This window comes from Buteo buteo, chromosome 2, assembly GCF_964188355.1.
Source record: "Buteo buteo chromosome 2, bButBut1.hap1.1, whole genome shotgun sequence".
In the NCBI taxonomy this organism is placed as follows: domain Eukaryota; kingdom Metazoa; phylum Chordata; class Aves; order Accipitriformes; family Accipitridae; genus Buteo; species Buteo buteo.
In genome coordinates, this window is record NC_134172.1 from 60,296,990 (window position 1) to 60,322,570 (window position 25,581).

Here is a 25,581-nt window from a genome sequence, read left to right on the forward strand (position 1 = left end):
CAGAATATCTGTGTGCCCTCATACACAAGATCTAACAAGAGCTTACACTAGTTTCTGATTATCCTGAATAAGTGTGTGGGAGGATAGAGAATAAGAATGGGGAGAAAGAAGACAAGCATGATTAAAACAAGTTTCCTGATAAATGAAATCTCTGTTTCCGAGCAAATGGGAACGCTAAAGCACTAGCATTTCCACAGACTGTATATCCTGAGTTTTGATGAGTCCTAAAAGCAATTCAGAATCTGCAGCTTCTGTCCTAGATGGTAACTCTTGCCTGTTCTTCTCATTATCCAATTTATTGAATTAAGCTGAAACCTGACGGGGTGAGGGGCAGATGCAGGCAGTGTACATCCTCTGTGATGTATTAAAAGATCAGATTTTGCAATTCTGTTTACCTGAAAGGGAAAGCTATGTCCACTTACCATTAATCAGTGTCTTCTCTGAAAAGAGATAGGCAGTATATCTGAAATGAGTTATAAGGAGGCCTTTATACAGACTACTGAAAATGTCTTAATTTCTTTGGGAAGCTAGCTAAATAAATGATACTTCTGATAAGCATAATTCACATAAAAGAAAAATGAACAGAATCAGGAGTGATAGCAGGCATAATACATGGGACATCTACAAAAAATGCGACATTTTTCATTGTTTCACAGCAAAGACATACATAAAAAGTCCCCATCAATTTTTCAACAACTTACAGGCTGTATTTTAAATATCAAGTTCCTGGTGATTACATTTACTAGAACTAACATAATTAACTAAAAATGATGACAAAACAAAAAACCTCACCCTTGCCAACGAGCCTAACAGAAGCACCTGACGAGGCTGCAAACGTGTTATTACACAACCACCTCCCCAGATACACAAAAAACCTTGGCAAGAAGGCCGAAGTGACTACCAAAACCGGAGCCGGCGGGACACAGCACAGCCTCTGTGGGCACTTGGTGCCCTCTTCTGGGCAAGGCAGACCTTCCTTCTGCCAATACTGAGCACTCCCACGGAAACCGGATTGTCTACCAATTCCACAATGCATAGGCACTTTCTATACTTTAAACTAATTCCTTGGACAAATCAAAGACATGGGTCAATCAAGTCCAGATGGAAGAGAGAACATTCAAACGTTTACCAGAGGAATACTTTAAAATTTCTGACACAGCAGCATGTTACATCACAACATTGTTTATTATGTGACTTTTTACAATACAAACAAAAATACAGAAATGCAGTATATGAATACAGCTAAATGCGAAATGGTGATGTTTTTCTTGAGGCCATATTCCCATTTCTAGTAAAATAAAGAAAGACTGCACACAGGTAGAAACAGGTTGGTAGTTAACGCCACAATTTTGTCTAGAAATGACCTATAAATGCGTTTTCCTGCTACTTACCATAAAATGTAAAAAGGGAGTTAAAGGAAAGTTTTACTCACTGGTTCCTACCATATGAAAGAAGCTATATTCTATTTAGGAGGGCCAATATATGGAAAAATATCTAAATTAAATGTTATTACAAAAAATGAAGCAGTAATGAGATCCTTCTGGCTAAAGAAGTTACTAAATGAGAATAGCATATATTCAAAGAATCCAAAACATAAAAGGGTTGTTATAAAAAGCTTAGGTGCACTGTAAGCCTACAACTTTTGTTTTTCCATGTGTACTTTTAAACAATGGAAGTGTCAAAAATAGGGTCAACTGTGTTAGACTAAATTACATTATTGTATATGCTGCACTGAATGGAATTCTTGTATTATAATAATAGAGAAGCATTGTTTGCATCATATTATGGCAATTTATCCTCACCAAAAACCGTCTAGAGTCCTTGCATTTTTTAATAACCTGTAAACCGTCAAACCACCAGAACATGATTGTACAACAGTAAAATGTTTTCTTTTGCATTAAAATGACATGTTTTAAAAAAACAGGAAAGGAAAACAAAAGGTACTTAGAGCTGTTATTTTTCCAAGTACACAACACCCTAGACAATTCAAGGCATCTCATTCTCCATCAAAATTAACAAAAATTTGTCATGCTGTTAAATCCATTACTATGGATACAACTGGTGCAAAATTGGTCAAACGGATCCAACAAACACTGATGTCCAGGCTGGCATATTGGCAACTAATACATAACTGGTGGTCAAAATGATGCCTTTAAAATATCTTCCCTTTCTTCTTATTCTTTTCCAAGGTTCTAAAACGATACATTAAAAAAGAGTTTGTTAAATAATGCATACATGTTCTGATTTAAAAAAAAAAGTTACTAATGTACATCTTTTAAAATATGCATTTTATAAAGCTTTACTGGTTGAAATACATTGTATGAAACTCACTATGTACACAGTATTTATACTACATGAAGTCAAGCAATGCATTTATCACTAGATTTCCCCTTCCAAGGACTAGGAGAATTAAATACTTTCATTCTCAAAGCTTTAACTCTTCATCCCTCAGAAGTGTGATGCAATCTAGCTTTCAAATACAAACATGATTTTTTTTAGGTAGATCTAATTATATATGGAGATTAAATTCTGCTTTAGAAGCTAATAATCTTTCCGATATTTCTGACATATGCTTATTTGTAACTAAAAGCAGTTCAAGATTTTTCTTGGCTTTTAAGTGATACTTCCATAGTGGTCAACCACCACTGACCATTGTTACCACAGAAATTGCCTTTTAGCAGAAAGCTACAGAACATTTACTGTGAACTGCAGGACAAGACTCCAATTTACCTGGAAGAATTCTGTTGTTCCAAAATACGCTGTTGAGCTTCCCAGTTTGCTTTCTCGTCTTCAAACTGGCGGCGCTTTTCCTCTAATTCTTTGTGTTGTGCTTCCAAATTCTTTTTCATCTGCTCGTGGCGTCGCTGAAGCTATAGAACGTTATTGAGCAGAGTCAGTAAGCACAGAACACACAGCAACTTTTGGAGCTGTAGTAACAAACATCAGCAATTATACCAATGCAAGAAAATATAGTAGTATATTTTCTCTTCAGAGAAAGTAACTTTTAGGCCAAAACCTCAGAAGGTTATAGGTATTGCCAATAATGAAAACAAAAAGGGTATTAATCCCATAGCCTCATTTTAGGGTTAACAGAAAACACCCCAAATGCTGCCTGAGTTACACATAGGGATTGTAAGCAGCTACATATGTGGCAAACAAAAGGAAATTCAAGAACATTTGATATTTGATGCAAATGTTAAGAAGCAAATTGCAGAGCATTTGAGTATCAGTAATGCATAAATTAGCAGCATCTTTGACTGTGTGTAGGGAAAAAACCCCAAGCATTTATTTCATCCTATAGTATTAAGTTATGAAGGATCTATTTGGGAAAACATTATGTGGATTAATTTATTCACTAATTATATGAATTAGTATTATTGAAGTGAATTGCCTACACTGCCAGAACAGTATAAGAAGTCTCTCCTGCAAGTTGATGGGACAGACTGACAATCAAATGTGTTTTGAGAATGGAGACACTGTCAGGAAGAGTGATTCCTTTTCTTTGGTGTAACATGTTTTTTAATTGAGTTAAACAGAACTCCCTCTTTCCTTACTCTCTTGCAAGTCTGTCTTCCACAAACCGTATAAAATGTATTTCCTTTTACAGATTTTTAAAATGCTTTATACTCAGGCATTGTCTATTGCCTACTTTTCTGCACTTAGAAAAATGCAACAGAAGTTTACAAAGTCATGAATTGTGAAAAAAAAAAAAAAAGGAATGAATTGCACGAACATTTAAAAACTGGTATCACAGGATGCAGTCGCTCAGAAGTCATGAGGTAATACATGAAAAGAAATAAGACAGGCTTTTCTTTGTTTTTCATATAACAAGGAAAGTGTGGAGGCCAGAAGTGTAAATGGGTTCAAAAAGATTTGAGACAGAAATTGAGGAAGGATAAATCCAGTGACTAATTAAACACTGTGATCCAGATGAAACGTCTAGCTTTGCAATCCTCAAATTGCTGACTGGTGTATCCTAGCATTTATCTCTTTATCCATTCGCTTCTCCAAAAGAGCGGGGGGGGGGGGGGTGTGTGTGTGCGCAGAATCTAGATTGATGTATTTTTTCCTCTGATCCAATATGCCTTGGCTCCTGACAATGCCTAGGCTGCCAAGTATTTAAACTACCCTTCCAGGGTTCCTCATAGTTTCCCTCAATTTTGGAGCCAAACTTTCTTTAGGAACTTTGACAGTTTTGAACTTCTCTATTAGGCTTCTTGTGAGAAGCTGCCTTCTCAAAACTTAAAATTAATTTTCTACTTAAACATAATTTTATAGTAGTCTCTTAAAAAGATCACTTCAAGAGCTGCTTGAAGCCCATAAAAAAGTTTCACTGGAAGGACTTCACCTGGAGGTGACAGAAATTAAACAACCTTAAAATTTATGTATGTTCAAATGACACCAAAACACTGACAACAACATATACTTGCCTCTTCCTTAGTCTAGTAATTTTCATTTAGATGATTTCTTATAGACATCATATCAAGTTCCTGAACTGCTTCTTTAATATGCAACGCAAGTTACCATTACTACATTAGCTTATATAAACCATGAAAATCTCAAGAACTTTTTAAAGCACATGGAAGAAAACAGGCATAAAATATTCCAAAGAACAGGGAGAAAAAGAAGGTGAGAAAGAAAGTTAAGGAGTATTTTAACATGCTGTGAAAATAAAAAGAGAATGCTTGTGAACATTAAAACTAAGTTTGGGTTTATACCATTTCAGCAAAGACAACAAGTTGAGAAAGAATAACTGTCTTTAAACATAAAATCTAACTATGGAATCAATTCCTAGACAGAGGTTATGTTGCCAAGTCTTGGCAAAAAGAGCCATCCCTACACTTGTTCTGCCTCAAGCATATTAAGGTTTAAGACATTTTGAGTACCTCAGCTTCAGAGTCCTTCAGTTTCTGAACTTTTTCTTTGACTTTCATCTCAAACACCTGTTCCATTTCCATTTCCATTTTTTTCATTTTGGCTACGTGCTCCCTCCTTTCCTCCTCCATCTGTGCCAACGGGCTCCTGCCATAAATCCAGAAGAAGAAGTTAGCTAATAAGAACTTTTTTTCCTGTCTATTACATTAGGGTATCTGTAAAAAACAAGATAAAAATGCTGAAGCATTATAAAATAAATAACGTTGCTGTATACACTGCTAGCTTAAATTCAATTTGCATTATTATATTAACTGTTTAGTTAAGCTTTCTTCAAAAAGACATATCATACAATATCTTTTCCTCCCCCACAATTGAATTACATTTAGGTTAACAGAAATTCTTGACTTTCTATCTTTAGTAGAACCTGGTCATGGGAAGAGAGGAAACCAAAGTTAAAACAAAAAAAATTAGCATCTTCCAAGTGATCTTCAGGCATCTTTTTCTTTCCCGTTCAAATATATAAAAAAATGAATGGACATAATAAAAGTTTTAAGAGCACTGCAGACAAAAGCCCCATTTCCTCTCTAAATATTCACTGTTCAAAGTGAGCCCAAGAGTAAGTTAACATTACAACTGTGTTGAACGCTGTGGTGATACCTTTGAAGATATAGCAACTTTGCAAAAAAAGGTTTGGGCAACTAAACATCAGGATTTCATGAAAGTGTTAGTTGGAATATTTCCATTTAGAAAGCTATTAATAAACTTGATGTATAAGAATAATGTACATTATTTTTAATTTTTCTATACACTTTATGGTAACTACTTTCCTGGATTCTACTGAATCTTTAAAGCTGTATAAGCCTGCTATCAATGTTATGGTGATACAAGTTTTAAATAGCAAGTTTCATATTAAATGTCCAATAAATCAGGATGATTTTGATCTAGTGATGATTGCTACATAAGAGTCTTGTGAGACTTTTCTGCTGTTCAATAAAGAGCAATCAAAACAAATCACTGGCCTCTTTTTTAAGTTTCGAGTATGTACGGCTTAAACGACAAAGTTTTAACTATTGTGTTGGTAAAAATGAAGAACTGCATATATTTGGAACTGTTACAATCAACCAGCAACGGGTATCTACTGTAATGTATGCAAAAGTCACTCAGACCAGTAAATTGTAAAACAGAGGTGGCAAGCCTAAGCCCTATCAAAAATAATATTTTTGTTTTAATTTCTTAAAAAACGAACAAAAAAGCCCCAAACAAAATAACCAAAAAAACCCAAACAAAAAAACCCCCTCCTGTTCTGATTCAAAACATGCAGGAAAAGCATTCTAAAAGGAGAAAAGAATTTACTAACTTTCAGTGATGACTGAAACATAATTAGCAACGTCTGTTTTGATTCAGAATTTGCCATTGATTCTTAAAGGAATGGAGGTTATATATCATAGTTAAGATCTGGTTTGACTATTAATGGCTCATTTTATCCTTCCTGCTTGCCCATTTTTACCAATTAACCATACAGTGAAAGTAATCAACGTCACATGAAGTCAAGGCCATATGAACTTTTTCCTCAAATACCAGTATTTTAAGGGTGACAACTGGTGGAGGGCAAGGAGGAAGAAAATGGCATTTCTATTTTTAAAAAAAAAAAAAAAAATTAATCCGAACTAACAGTTGCAAAGCTTGGAGTGGTGAGTAAAATGCTGTATAATATACTGAAACTGAGCCTCAGCCACTGAGCCTCAGCCTAATGTCTACTTTAGCCCTTCAAAAGGCTGACTGCTAGCAACTTTTGTCAAAGGAAAAAAAAAAAGGTTAAACACAGGTAAAGTACAATAATACACAAAAATTAGAAAATGAAAGAAGAGGTGAGTAGCAGTACTTGTGGAAGCTAACCAGCTGTGAAAACAAGACTATTTTCTTGTTACTTTTTAGAAGTGTAAAGTTCTCAAATGTATCTGCTCTTTAAAAATTAACCTAGGAAGTAGATCTGAATACTGAGGAATCATTGCTGTAGTTTCTACAGACTCAAAAGGGGAGCAGAACCATCCCATCTACTGACAACCTAATAATCTAATGGGGATGTCATGCGAGCTGTATTTGAGAAAGTGGTAAAAATCAATCTGCACAGAAAATCTGATAAATTAACAAGTGAGCATTTACAGCTGAGAGCTTTACAACATAGGTTACAACTGGTTTTGTTAGGTCTTAAATACGTGATATGGGTAAAAGCACATTATCCTATGTTTCAGGATAAAACTATACAAGGGACTTGAATAAAAAAAAGAGCTGAAGGAAAAAACCAAACCACTAAACAAAGATGTAAAACATTTAACTAATTTAACAGGATGTATGTTAAAACAGTCCTCTAAATTAATCTGCAAAAATTAAAAATTATTCTAGATATGCACAAAGTGGAACCTCTGCGAGCCACTAATAAGATAAAACCATGGTCAGAAAAGATTAAAGTAACTAATTCCCCAATCCAATGAAGAGTTGTAAATTTACAGATAAGGATGAAAATTCCACTAATTCTTTATAAACATCTATGTAAAGATGATGGAGCTACGGAGAGAAACTGGGGGGATTTCATAATTTATGCACTTCTACTCATTGTTGAAATTTAACCAAATTTGTCTTGAGGCTTAGCCAAAAAGTTTCTAAAGAAGATGCGTTTTTACAGAGATATTTGTCACTGAAAGTATTTATAAATTCCTAAAGTTTACATTAGCACAGCTTTAGAACAAAAAAACAAACCTGCTAGGGGAAAAAAAAAAAAAAAAAAAACACCAAAACAGTGCCAAGAGCAGGATAACAACTGTTTTAAATTTGAAACATTAACCAGTGAAACCCTTTTTGTGTTTATAAAATTTTTGTCTTTAAGTTTTTTGGAAAAATTTAAATGACCACTTACATGCCTTCAACTGTGTCAAATCTAAAAAACAAAAAATACAGAGGCTTAGCTTAGCATGCTTAAATAAAACCACAAAACCAAAATGTAATAATTAAAAAAGTAAATTCATTATTAATAGATTCCTTAAGCTAATTTTGTGCTCCCCCAAAAGCAAATTTTTCACAGTAAAAGGAAAGACTGTTAGTTAAAGCTTGTTATATTTATTTCAAATTCAGTTAGTAAATCACTACACCATGTAAATATTAATGCAGGTTTGATGTGCAGATACTTTCAGGAATAGCTTCCCTAGAATACGCATTCTTTTAAAGCGATTTTAAATATTTTTAGTGACACGAACAACCACTTGCTCTAAACAAGTTTTCGGAAACCGATGCCATATGGAGGCTTATCCGTTCATTTAAGAATTGTCACCTAGTAAAGCACATTGTATTAAAAACCCCCAAATGCTCTTGTGCTACAAAAGGAGCACTTGACTTCAAAGGCCAGCAGAGGTCTCACGGGCGGCTGAGCTGCAGGGTCACCTCCCCAGAGCATGATGCTTAACCCCAGCATGCCTTGTGTTAGCACTTCACTAATACTAGGGGGGGGAAGTCTGAAAAGAAGATTCTGGTATGGAGTCTCACTATACAGTAAGATGGGCTTAATATTAGAACCATTTCACAGAATTCGCTAAGAATGTAGGCGAAGGCAGTTGAAGTAGTGTAAGCTAGGCAGTTAAAAGGACCTATGCATTGTGTATTTTGTTACCCTGTGTGACAGGTTATTGAACAGATCAGTAGATGGGTAAGGCTTATCTTTGCAGTGTACAATATGGCTTTCAATAAAATAAGGTTTTACTTTTAAACTCGCTGAAGATAGCAGCTTCATACAGCAAAGATTTCTCAAATTAGATATTTTAAATTTCAGAGCAAATGCCAATTTTCTCACGTCACGTAGTACACGTCTGAAATTACAATTACCACACAGTTTGAAGAGACAAGTTATCCATACATGTGCAGATTACCCTTGACGTTTTGTTTTATTTTATTTTTTTTAATGGTTGGGATGATGTTGAAAATTTGAACAAATCAGACACTGAAACTAAAATACCAAAAAGCTACATAATCATGGAAAATACATGCTTTGGATTGCTCTTAGGTCAACAAGTTACTTGTAGAACAGTCAATTAGAGTTTCACTGAACCAAAGGAGACAAATCAGAAAGAAAATTATCAACTAGATAGAAGAAACTGCTTCAATTCATCTGCAAAGCATTATTAAAACTTGTAGCACATACTTCTATTTGTTTTCAGGTTTGCATTCTTGTTCAAAGAAATATGTTAACAAGTTGCATGACAAACAAAGACCTGCTAAGATCATAAAAATACAGCTGGTTTAAACGTACAAAAGGTCAGTCCAGTCTCCATAGCTGCCAGTAGGAGATACTTTTGGAAAAGTGTAAGAACCACTGCATGTACATCTCCTCTTAAGTCTACCCTCCCAGCTTACAAAAGAACAGCAGCTTAGGAGTTTCCAGAGTCAGAAATTGTATTTGTGTTTAACAGTACGCTTGTAATTCTAGCAGACAGCATCAGAGCACGTCTCCATTCTCATATAGAGATAGAGGATTTGTCTCCTGTGAAAGAATTAGACTTCCAAAGGACAAAGTCAAATGTTGCTCCATTTTGAGACACAGACACTTCTTACAAAAGGTAAGCAGGCAAGCATAAAGTTCCTAAGGGGATGCACAGATAAACTGTTAATACTGTTCTTCCCTCTTTCAATTAATTTCCAGGAAGACACATGGTTATTAGGAAAATTCCTTCTATGCTGCTTCAACTATGCTAGATTCAAAACTACGAAAACACATCGCAGCCAAAAAAGCATGTTAAAGCTTAAAAAAAATGCTGCAACTCAGCATATGGATAAGGTAACAAGATGAGCATCAGCTGTTTCATAACCAGTACATGCATTCAAAAATTTTATTTATTTACTTACTAAGTCATCCTATGTATGGAGGAACAAACTCTAAGGAAACGTTCAAAGTATTTCTTACAAGGTTGCAATACATTTTGCCATCTTTCATCTTTCGCCATGGCTGAATCACACAAACTGCAATAATTTATTTTTTCTCTTGAAAAAAAGAAAACCTGATAGCTAACAGTGCCAGTTGTATTTATTCACCTCCAAGCTGCAGTACTGCAGTGTTCTGAGCGACAGATTTCTTACGGAAAAAATTGTTCCAAAGGGCATGTTTACCTAGAAGTATTCAGGTGGGACAGCATAGTGATCTGAGATGGCAGGAGATGCAAAAGTAAGCATGTTTCAGAAAGCAGAGTAATTCCAGACCCTCTTAGTGTAAATTCTAGCTAAAAAGGAAATCTCAGCAATGCTATCAGCAACTGGCTGGGGGGAGGGGGAGAATGAAGGACACAAAAAGAGGTTTGAAACCTTCTGGTAGATGCATTTATACAAAAGTACATCTTGTTATGTTTGCAATATGGGAATAAAAAAATAATGTTTTAAAAAAAATCACTGCATTATTCTTTTTAAGAAGAATGCAGAATAACCAGTCCTTACTTGGATTAAGTAACAGACTAAGTTTGTAGCTGCAGAGTAACAGAAATCTAAGCAGGCACAAAACAAAATGGTGAAAGTATTATCACTAAAATTAAGATTTTTCAAAATCTAAGGAAAACATGCTCAGATTTGGAAAGGTATTAAAAAATAGCATTGAACAACACAAAAAATAAAATCTATACAACTTCCTCCGATATCCAAAATTACAATGAAAAAGTTTCACTTTTCAGTACAGTAATAGCAAATAATAGTAGAGTAAAAAGTATAGAAATAGCAAGTTAGAAGTCCTGGAGGAAATGCAGAATTTTCTGTTCTGCACTACTGTTAGTACACCATCACCTCAGAAAAAGAAAGATGGCTCAAGTTCTTGGGCTCAAGCACATTTTCTGCTCTCATGTGCCCACCTACACCACTTTGTTCTCAAATGTGCAAACTACCTTCCATGCCCCTTCACCGCAATTTTTTCACTGTGACTACCTCATTTAGTAATTTTAGTTCTCAAAACTCCTCCTCTCCCTACCATCAACACTGTAGTAGTATGAGGACAAGTGTAGCTTGAGAAGTATTTCTAACACACTTGCTATATGCATTCAGAAGCCTTGAGATGCGAGTCAGGGATAATATAATGGCAGGAAACAGGGCAGTGAGAAGAAGTAACCACTGTGTTATGGATACACGTATTTGAAATCTATTCTTTTTAAGACTTGACCTCACTACAAACTTTACCTAAATTTAAGTACACTTTCGAAGAGTTGATATAACTGACATTACTGTTACATTTTTTGTCAATGCTGAGCAGGGAAGTCTCGTGTAGGCTCACATTTGATGAAAAAATCATGTCCACTTAAATCATTCCCTCACAGCCACTTTCAAAGCATTAAGACAGTGTAGAATAGACACTCCTTTAGTGAAAAATGGCTTTGTAGCTGTCATATGGATGGGAATAGCAGATATTTCCATCCAATTTCAGGGATCTTTTTCAGGAAGAACAGCTGTAATTTGGCATATCATTAGCTGAACAGAATAGTACCCTATATTTTGGTTGAGGATATCTGTATTTAAATATAGTACAAATAAAAGAAATAAGACTATCACTAACTGATAATGATTTAATCACTAATTATTGTTGATACAATTGATACATGCAGAGCAGGAAAAATACTTAAATTTAAGAGCGTAGCTATTCTCAAATAGCATTATACAATGCAGAATACAATAGAGCCTACTTTTAAATCTTCCAATAACTTCATCAGATTGACAAACAACTTGCTGCCAGAGATAATGAAAACTACATATTAGGGTTAAAAAAAAACCAAAAAAAACCCAAAATAAACAAACCAGCAACAAAAACCAAAAAGCCCTGCATTGCAAATCTCCTCTCACAAAAGATAAAGATGGTGCAATAATTTCCCTGCCATGATAAGCAACCATAGAAGTAGCCAGGGCAGCATTTCAAAGATGACAGTAGCAGGTCTGGATTTTCAGTTTCTAAACAAATATTAACCCATTCTTCTCAAAAACATCCCTGACACTGAATATTGAGCATTCATGCCAAAAGAACCAATAATCCCAAAAGTAGTATATAAACCAAAATAGAAACACTAATGCGCAAAAACTTTGCAATAAGTACCGGTGAAATAAAACTCAAACAGAAATAGTAAATGTAAGGATTCTCTTCAGAACTGAATCTAACTAAAACCCAGTTATTTAACATGTTCAGTTAAACTAGTATAAACCTCAGTGAAACAGGAAAAAACAAATCATAAATACACAAGAGGCATACAGTTTTCAGACCAGAAAACAGTGAAGAGGCAACTGATTGGACGATAAATACAAAGCCACCCCACCCCCCAAAAAAACTCAAACAAAAAATCCCACCAACCATCAACCAAAAACCAGAGCAAAAAGGTTAAAGTGCAATACAACCTTAACAAGAACTTACTTTGTTAGCTGTCCTTTATTTTTGTTGTTGTCAACACCATTGTATGTAACAGCTGCCAGTTTTCTGCTTCTGTAGTTCTCGTAATGTACATTGTTAGTGACATCCTTCAGGTCCTGCATATGAGTTCTGTCAATAAGTGTAATTTAGCATCTTAGTGCACAAATACAAAATACTATCTGAAAAATCAGTCCATGTTCATACTGCAGATTGACTTAAATTATATCCCCCCATTAATGTCCCATTCCCCACAATGTTGTCATTCTTCCATTTAAATTAGAGCTGTCTTGACAGCAAAGTCCCAGAAATAACAGATTATTTTGCACTGAACTATCTCAAGTTTGCAGTATTCCAAACATTAAGTTACAGGACCAATCTTTAGAAACTTCGAATTCTGTGGCTAAACTTGCAAGTTTTGGAGAACAGCTATGAGAACTGTGTATTACTACTGTAGTAGGTGTGCCAAAGCATGTCAGGCAAGAAACAACCAACAAGCCCAAACTTCCTAGTTTCTATCTTTTAAGTCTGCAAAAGCTAAATGTTTGTATCTTGGTCTTGAACTTTACATTAGCTTCCTTTAATAATCTTCCATCAGCCTAGAGAAAAACAAAGCTTAATAATCAAACTAACAGTTGTTACAGCAGACGTCACTTACTGAACTGCTGTGAGCGTAGGACTCGGCGCCTAACACAACGAAGCACAGGCAGTCTTGCTTAGACAACCGCAACGCTGAAAATTTTTAAAAAATGCCTACAACTAAGTACACATCAGCACTAGCAGACAACTCGGGTTCCTGTGGTTTATCATAATTTTTGAGAACAAGTAATCAGAAAGTAAAGAGAACTATTTAAAAAAATCATCACCACCACCACTGCTTGCTAAATATGTGGTTCAACAAGATATCATAAAGTGTAAGATACTGTTTACAATGAAAAATATGGGGATTTATATGAACTCACTAGCTCAAATCCTTTTTTTCTCCAATATGTGACTTTCCAAACTCTCGGGCATACTAGAAAACTTAATGTTACCTGTGAGTTACTTACCTTATCAACATGTTCCTCAGAATTGTGAAGTCACAGTGTTCACCATTTTCAACTGCAAAGAGAGGTAAATTTTTGTGGAGATACCACACAGAGGTAAGGCTTTTAGATGTCACCCATCTCCTATGTTCATTCCAACAACAGATTACTTCCAGTCTTTCCTTACTCAAAACAGTATGTGTGTTAACAGTAGGAAAGCATTAACAATATAACTCTATCAATATATCTTACCAGCAAAGTTCCTGTGCTCCCCTAAGCCATACTGGCAAACTGTACTCCAAATCAGTACAGCAGAATAAGGTACCACAACAGAAACACAGTTTTGCCAATTTAACTAACTTTATGATCCTTTGGAGGCCCTGCCAGCACAGTTGTATAATTAAGGATCAGACACTAAAGACATCAGAGTCTGGATCCAGCTATATCCAAAACCTTTAGAAGACTGACTTAATGCAATCTACTTCTCCCTGCCCCACCAAAGGAGTTGCAAAAGTCTTCATTTTAGTTTTAATGTGGATTGAGTTCTTCATTAACTAAGCAAAGGAAGGTTGTATATTTAATTTGATGCACCTGCCTATGGACCAAAACAGAGCATTGGCAGCTGTCATTAGATGCCACCTATTCCACTGTGCCTATCATCCCATTACTGTAGAAGAGGCTGATGCTGTGAGTGGCATTTCCCTGATAGGTAATGAAACAACACTGGAGAAGAATGCACACCCCAGAACTCTCTGGCATGCAGACAGAGAAGGCAACACACAAAGCTCTTAGTGCACAAAAAAGAAAGGCACAAGGCAGATTCCAATGTGCCCCTGAAGTAGAGATGGACATTTTCATGGGAAGGAGGAAGAAAAACAGGATGAAGGAATTAAAGTAACTCAAGTATTTTCAGTGAATCCTACAGAAAAATGAAGCATGTAGCCTCTTTGTGTGTTCATCTTGTATCTGCACTCCTGCATTATTTTGTTCCATGGTTTTATACAAACTGGTAAGTTCCACTCAGATAGTACATGAAGTCATACTCCCCAAAAAGCATCATGTCCAAGTGTTCTGTCCTTAGTTGACAGACTCAAAGCCACTTAAAGAGGTTCCTTTTAGTTAGGCTAGTTCTTCCCTTCCAAAAGTTGTACAATCACATGAGCATGAAACATTTATGGAGTTTGTTTTAAAATAAAGAAAAGCAACACCATTTTGTACATCTCCAAATGCTAATGCAAAAGCCTTAAATAAAGCTTGATCCTCTCTGGTGCAGCTGGTTCTTATTTTCTGCCAAACCTCATTTCCTGCCAGACACACACTTCAAAGTGCTACAGCATTTCTCTTTAAAGTTTCGGTCCATACAGTGCTTGTTGGTTGGGGGTTTTTTTTGTCTATTTTACACTGCATCAAATTTATAGTCCATTCCCCTCGGAAGGCAGAAATAGTGAGGGAAAAAAAAATCTTCTCTATTCAATATACACATACTACAAGGAAAAAGTCCAATGATAATGGAAAAAAGAGTTTAATATTAGTGATTGTTTCACTATAACAGCATGGTGCAAGCCATGCCATGTGCCATCTGAAATAAGTGAACAGCATTAAAGCACAAGCAATGGTTGCCAGAAGAACATGCACTTATCTTCAAGCCTTTATAACAGTAGAAAGCAAATTTTAAAAGAATTTAAAAAAAAACCCATCAGAAGTATTCAATTCATTACCAGTTGCTACACCCCAGCAATTAGGACTCAGATGTTTTAGAAAAAAACCACAAATTCTTCCAGAAACTTTAAATTTTTAAATTGAATTTATGCTAGTCAAGCTGATCAAATTAACATTTATAATGTGAATACTCTAGAAAGAAGAATTTAAGAAATACATAGTTTTTATATGAAGAAAATTAAAATAAGAATCTAGCAAATAGTTGTAATCTAAGCCTCATCATTAACTACAGTAAGTTACTACAGGTTTTACAATTCCTCAGTGAGGCCTCAACAGGAATCTGCTTGCAAAGTTACATGTTGCTGAACCTTTACCTTGTTCCAAGACTGTCAGAATAACAAAATGGATATACAATAAATTTCCAGACCAAATTAAGCATTTCAAACATTTCAAAAACAGACTAATGTCTAATAAGTTTTAAATAGATAAAAAAATCATAAGAAAGCCTTACCTTCTGCAACACCCCATGGGTACTGCCTTCCTCTAACTCTCTTGCCATTGACTTCAATGATTGTATTACTACCAACCACAGCAAGAGGTAAACGGTCCTACAAGATAAAGTATTACTTTAAAAATAAAAGTTTCTACTGCCAAAAGATACTGAAAGCATGCCCATGTATAAACTTGACGTAAGCTAGTTTGGTGCTATAACACTGCAATGCAGCTTACCCAAAGTGCGAGAATAGTCATGTTTACTGACCTCTGCCTAGTTTAATGACACATATATACACACACGCCTTTGAAATTCCTTACACTGTTGTATTCTGTAAATCTAGTTAAGAAACAGACATTACTGTTACTTAGTAAGCTAAGCAACAGGCAAATCATTTCCTATTTACTCAATTGCACAATAATTATTTATCAATTCATATTCCTACTGGCTACAAGGACTGTTACTTGGACTAGAACTTGTACCCAGTTTTCAAAGGTTTGGCAAAGAACTACTTCAAGTTCTTGTTTTCAGCTGAACTAAAAATCCCTCCAGTGTAACAAGCAACAAAGAAGCCAAGAGCAGCTTCAAGTAGCTGAAAGGAATAGTGTACAAAGCTAAGTATTTTGGACTTTTGTCCTTGCTTTTATTCTGCTCTTCTCCTTTAGGCTCAGTCCCATAATATCTTCCATTTGTACTATTTGTGTTTATCTATCCTAAGTGATTCCCAGAGTAACAAAAAAATGTAAAAGCTCTCACAGGCTGTTAAAGCTACTGAACAAACAGAAGCATGGCTCTAGAAACGTATACAAGATGGACTCCAACATAAAAGAACAAACCAAAACCACAAGTAAACAAAGAAAAAGCCTTTCAAACAGCCTAACAGTCCTTTTGATTTTCTTAGTCGTTCGTCTCCATTAAGGTTTCAGTATATCAACTAGTCAGACAACTATTAACTGTAACGCACACGCTCTGTGCCGCTGCACACCTCTATCTGAAAAGACAACCCTTGCCTCCTTCGAAGCTCAGAATCAAACAAAATGTGGTAGGTGGATAAAAGTCAAATAGGGATGGGAATAAAGAGAAAGTGATCTTTTCAGAGTTTATTAAATGAACATGTGATCTAGTGCTCTTATTCTGAATTTTAGCCATTAAAAGACTTAAGTTATCTGTCTAAGAGTGCCATTCATTGCCTCTGCTGAGGAACAGTGACTCTTACAAGAGCTTTACATCCAATTTTTATCTTCTAAACATTTTGGTGGGCTCTTCATTAATGACAAAAAGCTTTTCACTCTCTACCCCCCCACCCCAAGCAGTTTTTCCAAAAGAAAATTATTTACCTTTATTTTTTTAACAATCTTATTTTCTTCCTCATCATCTGTTTCTGGAAATTCATATATTTTAATTTTGTGTTCTTGGATTTCTTTCATTATCTAAAACGAAAAATATGTTATTTGTTTGAGGAATTAATAATTTGTAATAACTCTATTTCTTGCTGCAATCTGATTCTCCCTCCTTTTGTTTGGTGTATAAGATCTTTGCATGTTAAGGTGACTAAGTTACATCACAAAACTTGCACATGTTTAACACCATCAGGTGACCCCAAGGGATTATTAGCATGACTGTGTCTCCTTAGCCAGGAGAAGACAGGATCAGGGCCAGAGCCCTACAGCTAACAGAATACTATCCATCAATACAAGGCAGCAAAAATGAACATCGGTTTCCTACAACGTGGCAAACAGAGATTTATACTAATGGAAATTCTACCTGCACATGCAGAACTAACAGAATACAGCTTAAATTCTCTGACTAGTCCCACAATTGAGTCCCTTAAAAATAAAAAAAAAAAAAAAAAGATTTGAATAGATAACTGCAGGCATACTTCAGCCCTTTCAGTTCCCACAATAGCTACTGCTGACACTCCTATTCTTTCCTGTTTCTAGCTCACCTGAGCATCAGTTGCTTGAAGCAGCATCACCTGCCTATTTTAATAGAGCTTGTAACTGATGGACTGACTCCAGCAGTTAGTTGTGTTGAAAAATATTTGCAAGCACTAATGAAAATTTAAGAATAACTGACAGCGTCATCAAAAACGAGACTGTACTGTTTTGGTGCTCAATTTGTCTGTAGGGTATTTTTAAAAACAAGCTGATTAGTTTTCCAGAATTGTAGAATGGAAAAATATTAAACCATTTTGCTGACAGCTACTCTGAAGAGCCCTGGGGAATGTTTCTGGTTCATGGATTTGCAATCTTATAAGAACATAAGTTTCCAATTCATGCAAGGACTTGTTTTCGAAGTTTGATTTGAGAAAGTCTCCTCTATTTAACATCAACTCATTGATAAAGCTGCTTATACATTAAGAAATATTCTGTGTTCTACCATTTTTCCCCCCTTTACATCAAAAAAACCCAGGAAATGCAACCAAAACAGACTTCAGGTGTCTAGCATCTTGCTTAAGTTTCTCCAAGGCAGAAAATGTCCTTTAATTTTTAGTCTTAAATCAAGAGTTTTGCACACAACATCACTTAAGGCCAACCTCTTTTCAGAACCTGTGTTCTTCTAAACTAGGACTAGACATAGTTCAATAAAACAAACTTCATGCCTTGTCTTGTCCTGTTCTGCGTCCTCCTTATCCTCCTCGTATAATAATACGGCAAAGCCTAAATGTTCTACTCTGATCATGTAGTTGAAATAAAACATAAACCACTTGGAGACATTAACACCAAATTTATTCTACAAATACAAAGAAATTATATCAGTTCTATCATTGTTAGAGTTATCTCACCATCTTTAAAATGCATTACCAAGCACAAGACTGAACAACATGTATACTGATTCTCATCTAATACCCGAGGCATCTTTAATAAATATAGTGCACCAAAATGAAAGTGAATACCACAATATAATCAATAATACTGTGATACTGTTAAATACCTTTTTTTTTTTTTTTTAAACATACACAACTTCTGTTAGGCACCTAAATCTTGAGAGCTCCCTTCCTCCCTTACTGATTTTTATCTCAACAGTGAATGATTTCACTTGCCAAGAATCATACTATACTTGAAACCTCTTCCCCTGAGGATAGAAACAAGATTATTTCACTAAGAAATATAATTAAATCTAGAGATATAAATTACTTACTTTTGCTGTCTCAAGTCATTGCTTCAGGGTTTAAACTTTGCATGCAAGAAGTCAAATCTCACCATTTCTATAGGGATCAACTTACTAAATTATCCCATGTTGTAAATACTACTCTTTCAACTCACCTGTTTTTTAAACTGTTGGCATTCCTCAGGTGTAAGTGTGTCTGCTTTGGCAATAAGTGGAATGATATTCACTTTTTCATGCAGGCGCTTCATAAACTCTATATCCAAAGGCTTAAGTCTGAAAGACAGCATTAGAGCCTTGCAATTTATATTAATTAAACAAGAATGTACAAATAATTTGAGATTTGTCCTGACAACTACTCTTAAGACACTGATTTATGAGTGATAGAAGCTTGAATGAAATTCAAAAGGCTACCTGCAACTGTTACAGGAAATCTCCTAGAATTGTGTAATACCAGAGGAGTAAGTCGTAAGTCAATATTACCAGTAGTCATAAGACTTCTGCTACATTCAAGCAAGAGATAAGAACTCTTCTACGAAGGTAGTAGAGGCTGTGCCACTAGCTGGAAGATAGTCCCATTTAAAGCCCAACTGGTAAGAGTTTACAGTTGTGAATCATGCTCTATTCAGATATGCAGTTTCAGTTTCTGAAAGTCATGTTTCTTCCTGAGAGTGGGCTGTGAGATTTTTTTTATAAATTAGATTGCTGAAGACAGTAAACTCTGTGGCTTGTGTACAAATGAAGTAGAAATATCACATCTCTAAATAGCTATGTATAACAAAAAGACCTTTATAAAAGTGGATGACAATGACAAAAACTAGAACACCCACCATATGGGTATATAAAACCATCAATGTGGATCGAAGTGGTCAATATTTCCTGCTTGCTAAAGTAAAGCCACAGAGGTTTTGGTGCATTAATGCTTCAGAATTATAGCAAGTTTAGTCAGGCTTAAAGGATTCACTTGAAGGATTTAACAAGATTATTTCTCGTATAAAAGAAATTAGGATTAGGAACATTAAAACCAGATTCATTTGGTACTCAAATATAGCTTCTTCTCCAAACCATATATATAAGAATAAAGAAAACATTTAATGAACACATACTTAACACTTCACTTTAACACTTTCTACCTGCCACTGAATTTCTCAGCTTCTCAACATGTTTCCATAAAAGAGCTAAGATTAATGCACGTTTAGATTATCAGCACTGGTTTGGCTATCTATTCACTTTAATATGCTTTCCCTCTCCCTGCTTCAAAAAGCTACCTAGGCCAACACCAGGTTGAAGGACAGTTGCCAAAGCAGAATAGTTCAGAACCACAACAGTGCTCATCTCAAGGTCTTGAGTTTACAGTGGAGACTAAAGCGGGAAGCCTTTATGTAAAGATCCTAGAACTGCAGGAAGAGGCTGCAATTCATTATCACCCCATTCACTTACCTGGAAGGCGGCTCCCATCCCCTCACACTCTCCCCCTATCCCCACACAAACTAACCCATTATTTCAGATGTCTGTGGGGATACCAGCTAAAAATGGTGGGATACATTAAATGGAAGGACCTAATCTGCAAATTGTTTTTTCTTTATAAATTGTAACAAGCTGGCTTTTACAAATGTGTTAAGTCCTAAGGACAAACAGAGATAAGTTCACCTACAAATACTTTAATTCAATGTAAATACAATCATGCATTAAGCATGAAGAGTACACTACTCAACTGGTGCAGCTGTCTGCACAGGAAAAATGACTGAAGACTGCTTCCACCGCAAAAACCAGGTAGGAAGTGAGCAATGTCCTTTCAGAGAAGACAGTATCTTAAAAGAGGAAATGAACGCTAACAGCAGCACCAATTTTCTCTGTGCTCCATTCATTTCATTAATTAGATGAATTCCAAACATTTACTCCAGTAATTGAAAAACACTATGCAAACCTAGCTCAACTTTACACTTCCCCACCCCCCCCCAAGAATATGAAATATCTTCACAAGGAACATACTTTTCCAGCTTTCAGTCTTACAAAGTTAGTGACCAAAACTTAATTTATCTGAAGCATTACCTTTATTTTTCCTTACAAACAATTTGTACTTCCACTGGTTTAGAGAGTTTTAACGAATAAAACGGGGGTGTGGGGGTGTGGAAGGAAGACAAATGTTTTCTGAAGAATCTGAAAGTTAGCTCAAAAAAGATTGACTAACACAAGGAATGGATCATCTTCCCTTTATTTAAATGACATTTTGATTTTGCACACTAGTAAAACAGTGTATGCCAAGGATTCAAGTGTTTGCACTAAAATTGACACGCATGTTGAGCAAAACTGACATTACAGACATGGATATGGAACAACGAAGTGTTTAATTAAGATAAGTCTACATAAGAAAAACTCTTCTCTACCCCCCAATATTTCTTTCCAAATTCACAAAGTGTCTGTCTAGTTCAAAGTGATTAGAACCATTCAAATGCTAGCTATAGAAGCTAAGTGTAATAGCTGGCATTTTTCACTGCCTGAGGAATATTCCTCAGAACTCCTTCATTACTATTTTTGACCCATACAATAGAATAGGTTACTTATCTTCTCTTCCTTCTGGTTTTGAAGGTATAACTTAAGAGTCTCTGACAAATGTAACCAGTCATAATACAATGATAAAATGCTAAGCAACCAATTTCCAATATAGTCAATCTACATCTAATACACCCTGGAAATGCAGTTGTCCCTCTCTACCACTAGGTAGAAGTCTGATCAAGTTAAAAACTAAGCAGGAGTGGAAGATTGTATAAATGAAAAAAATCCAGAATGCCTATATTGGAATTGTCACTAGACAAAGGATTATACCCCAGGTGAATTAAAGCATGCTTATAAGGATGCATGAAACTTCCCATCTTCAAATTATCATTAAAATCAAAGGGAGGGAGGAAGAGTGGAAAGCAAAAATCCTGTTGCTTAAGAGTGTGAAACCGTTTCTCCTTCTGAACAGTAGTGTGTGAACAGAAGACATAGATCACAAATAGACCTAGCACTTGTGAACACCTGTGTATTTTTAATTGTTCTAATACTATTTTTCTTGTTATGTAATTAACATGCAATCATGTTTCTGGTATTCTAACTTATTACTTGTCTGGCTTGCTGATGTTTGACAAACCAAAGTAAGCTCATCTTGAAATTAAACATGGTCTGCAGGCCATTAAGAAAATCCTATTTGGAATTTTACATAACTAAGAATGCCAAATTTGGATATTTATCTGAGATAAAAGACTGAGAAAGGAAACATACAATACGCTAATACGAACCCATGTCCTGAAGGAGCAATGAAGTATAAACAACACTGCACTCTATTATCTGGCATCTGACGTCTGTTCACTCGAGATTCTGCATTCAGGTAGTCCTCAAATTTACTGTCAATGTAGTCGATAACTGGCTGCCAACTGCAGAGGTTACATGAATAAAAACCTGTAAGTTACATCATTTATGTAAAAAAGTCTGTCTTTGCTAAGAAAAAGATGTACACTATTTCCCCATGGCCTGCTTTTGGGGGAGGGAGAGGGGTGCTGGGGGTTGGGTGGGGTGGTTGTTTTTTAAATTAAGAGACTTCAAGACAGCACATTTTAAGTGACCAGCTGCTCAACATACAACCGAGTTACATAGCTCTGAAGATACAATCTGTGAGTTCACTGAAAGAACCTTTCAAACACAATTACCTTCATTGTAATAGCATTAAATAGGACACTTAAGAACAGTAAGAACAGTAGCTAAAGGAATATGCTTTACTGGTCACATCTTGTGACAGCACAGAAGTCAGTTCTGCACTCTGCATATGTGGATAAAGAGCCAAGGGCTCCATTCACTTTAAAGGGAAAAGCTGATAGCATTTCAATCGAGTTAATAGAGGTACTTGGGAACTACAGTAGTGAAAAGTTTTCAGCTAACTGAAAAGTTTAAAAGAGTTAATATTTTAACTGAAGATTGAAGTGTGCTTTTTTTTTTAAAAAGCCACAAGGTATTCTCTCTCACACACACACAAAATACAATTCAGAATTATTGTGGGAGAACATGCGAAGAATGTCTTACCAATTACTATTATCCACAGCATCTCCAAATCCTGGTGTGTCAACTATTGTAAGTAGTAACTGAACACCACCCTCTTTGATTAACACTTTTGACTGCTCAACCTGTAAAATTAATAAGGTAAGATTAATTTTTTAGCAATTTAGTCACCAAACTTAAACACTGGGAAAAGCATTCAATGAATAAGAAGTCTGATAAAGAATTGCTAGCTTTTCTGCTTCAGTGGGATACAGGGTCCATGTTTTGCTTATAAAATCCCAATAATTTGATAATCATTAATTATTTTTTTAAAGAAAAAACCAGGGTCATAATTTAAATGAAGTCAGTGATAAAAGAACCCATTTAAGTATATAGAATATCTTTTTAACTCCTGTTGAAACAGGAAAAACCCTAACCAACAATACTAATGCCAGTATTAAAAAAAAAAAAAAAAAAAAGACAGAGAGAGATGTTCTGAGATATCCAGACATTCTGATAAACCAGGCGCAATACATTTATGAAATTGTGAACTTTGGTCACTTCAAGAAAAATTACACTTTTTGAAACTAATCCTCCCCCCAAGCACCTTACATTCTACATTTCTAGTTCTATGTATTTTTAAGAATACATTTATTCTTCAGCTAGTATAATGCTTGGGAAAGGAATCATAGGATGTGATGGTTTCCTGTTACAAACAAGATTGGTATTGGAAAGTAATACAATCTAGCTGCAATCTGCTAAACTAGACCTTACATGATGATAATGGATTGGATGGATCCTGTTAGCTCAGGTCACTGATGGAAACCTGGCTCAGAAGGCAGCTGCACCAGCACAAGCCATGATGCAAGATCTGGGCGTGGGAATGCGTGCCTTGAGTTGTGACCACCCATCTGCAGTGCAGCTCAGTCAGCTGTCATCAAACAGATTAAGCATGTCATAACAGAAAATTTAGGCTAAACAGCAAATGGACTGCTACCTCTTCCATTCTACTAATATCTCAGTAATTATTGATAATGCCAGCATCAGGTGTATCTGCCTGAGAACGTGCTGTACACCACTGTTGTAACAGTCTGATCCGCAACAGTAAGAAATTACAAACTCATGTTAGCATGTTGGCTCTTTCCTATTGCCCACACAGCTAATCATAGTTTTTTCCCCTGGTATTAAGACAATTTCCATTAAATTACTAGTGACACTGTTTTCTAGACATGGATTCAAGAAATCAACTGTGTAAGGCATTTATTCAGAGCCACACATGAGTTGGCAGACACTGATGCACCTTTGTTGCTCATTGCTTAACATTTCTTAAGCCTCCTGAACCCTTAACTGGGGAAAGAAAAGAAAGTTGTATTTAACTAGGTGAACACCTGCAAGAACATTCAGTAATGAACTTTCAGTGAGAGCAGAAACTTGGATAATAAATCCGATCTGGATGGTCTCTTGACCAGCTCAAGATTTGAGAGAGATCGTTAGCAATGCTGCTTAAGTGCTTGCACACCCCTAGTTATATAGGCAAAACAGACTCTCTCACAGCCACACCTGAACATTGTTGTAAACACTTTGCAATCACTGGTTATGTGATGCAATGTAAATCTACAAGATAAATTAACACTCTGCAGAAAGTCAAACTAAATACCTCTTGCACAAGCAAAACACTGATTCTAATTCAGAAGAGAATATACAGAAACAAAGAAAACAGTAACTAACTGCAAAGAAAGATCTGTATTTAACCTCTGAGTATGCAGGATGTTATTTATATCTACTCATCAGTAGGCACCTTATCTGAGACAGATCAATCCCTTTCACTGCTAGGTCTCAAAAAATTAACTCAGCTACAGTATGTCTGTCTACAGCATGCAATCATCATGAGCTGGTTCCCCACGTAACAAAAAGACAAAAAAATATAAGTAAGGCAGCTTCATAAAACAAGAGTCCCCAACACTGGGCTACCTGGATGCTAGTCACAGAAGAATCCAGGTTGGGGTAGACTTCAAGGCCACCCAATTCAACCTCCTACGTAAGCTGGCCTTACTGCAAAGTTAGGGAGGTTTTACAAAAAGAAATAAAAAAAAAATCAGCCCAAGGCACACACACCAGCCTAAGACGCCACCAAGTTACCCTTTCACTAACTGTACAACTCCTTGCCTTCCAAAACTGTCCAGTCCAAAGCCATGAGAACCTAGGAATACATGCAGTGCTTTAAAATCTTACGTTTTAATTGTGGTGAATGTATTTTTTCCCCTCAAGAGTCCTATAGAGAAATTTTATTGTACACAATTGATGCCAGAACTCAAGACAGTAATCCCCAGCCACACAGTCAACTCAGCCAAGAGTTTACTACTCACAAGCTTTAGCACACAGGAGATTAACTTCTGATTGCTCACATTCTTTTTGCTATCTTGCATATAGTATAGTAACCACAAAGCCCTCCTATAACCAAGCTCTCTGCAAGTAAAAGAAACCCCTAACACTTTCAAAAAACTAGAGATGATAAAGTTAAGAGCTGTACTCTTGCCAAGTGCTACAAGGTATCAGCTTTATTCTTCAGCACAAAAATTCCCAGCAAGAACCATTAAAATATTAAGCACTCACAGTGGAATGCTTTTACAAAAGAAGCAATTAATAAAACATTATCTTGAATGTGTGTTTATAACAAAGGAAAAGGAAGGTCAGGAGATCCTCAGAAATGCCACACCAAACATTTTTCCCCAATTCTCTATGCTTGTAAAATGTAAGTGTGGCTGAAATAGTGAAGTCGCCTTCTGACAAATGGCCTGCAGTAACTGAATCTCTGCAGACAATGCTAATATCTTACTGGGTGGTGAGGATTTAAATTTATTCTTACTTTTCACAAATTCATGTAGGTATCTTGCTATCAGAGCAGGGTTTTCGAAAACCTACAGAACAAGAAACATTAGTTGGTCAAATTAAATGCCCTATGCTTGTGTTGTGGACAATCAGACCATATCCACCTTATA

The 25,581-nt window shown here is 35.8% G+C and overlaps 1 protein-coding gene across 3 annotated transcripts in view; it reads right to left on the reverse strand.

Moving 5' to 3' along the window:
- Positions 1 to 1,164: 1,164 nt before the first annotated feature.
- The window catches only part of SEPTIN7 (septin 7), an 82,024-nt gene continuing 57,607 nt past the window's right edge, over positions 1,165 to 25,581 (reverse strand). For 2 of the 3 annotated variants that reach the window (XM_075056907.1, XM_075056899.1), the window contains 11 exons: positions 22,628 to 22,728; positions 21,850 to 21,984; positions 18,727 to 18,844; positions 16,798 to 16,890; positions 15,479 to 15,575; positions 13,333 to 13,384; positions 12,290 to 12,415; positions 7,790 to 7,810; positions 4,887 to 5,022; positions 2,731 to 2,870; positions 1,165 to 2,192 (listed from right to left, as the gene is read on the reverse strand). In XM_075056907.1, the coding sequence (XP_074913008.1) occupies positions 2,153 to 2,192; positions 2,731 to 2,870; positions 4,887 to 5,022; positions 7,790 to 7,810; positions 12,290 to 12,415; positions 13,333 to 13,384; positions 15,479 to 15,575; positions 16,798 to 16,890; positions 18,727 to 18,844; positions 21,850 to 21,984; positions 22,628 to 22,728 (1,059 nt within the window). In that variant the 3' untranslated portion in view covers positions 1,165 to 2,152. The remainder of the gene's footprint in view (positions 2,193 to 2,730; positions 2,871 to 4,886; positions 5,023 to 7,789; positions 7,811 to 12,289; positions 12,416 to 13,332; positions 13,385 to 15,478; positions 15,576 to 16,797; positions 16,891 to 18,726; positions 18,845 to 21,849; positions 21,985 to 22,627; positions 22,729 to 25,581) is intronic. The other variant, XM_075056915.1, reaches the window with a different exon arrangement.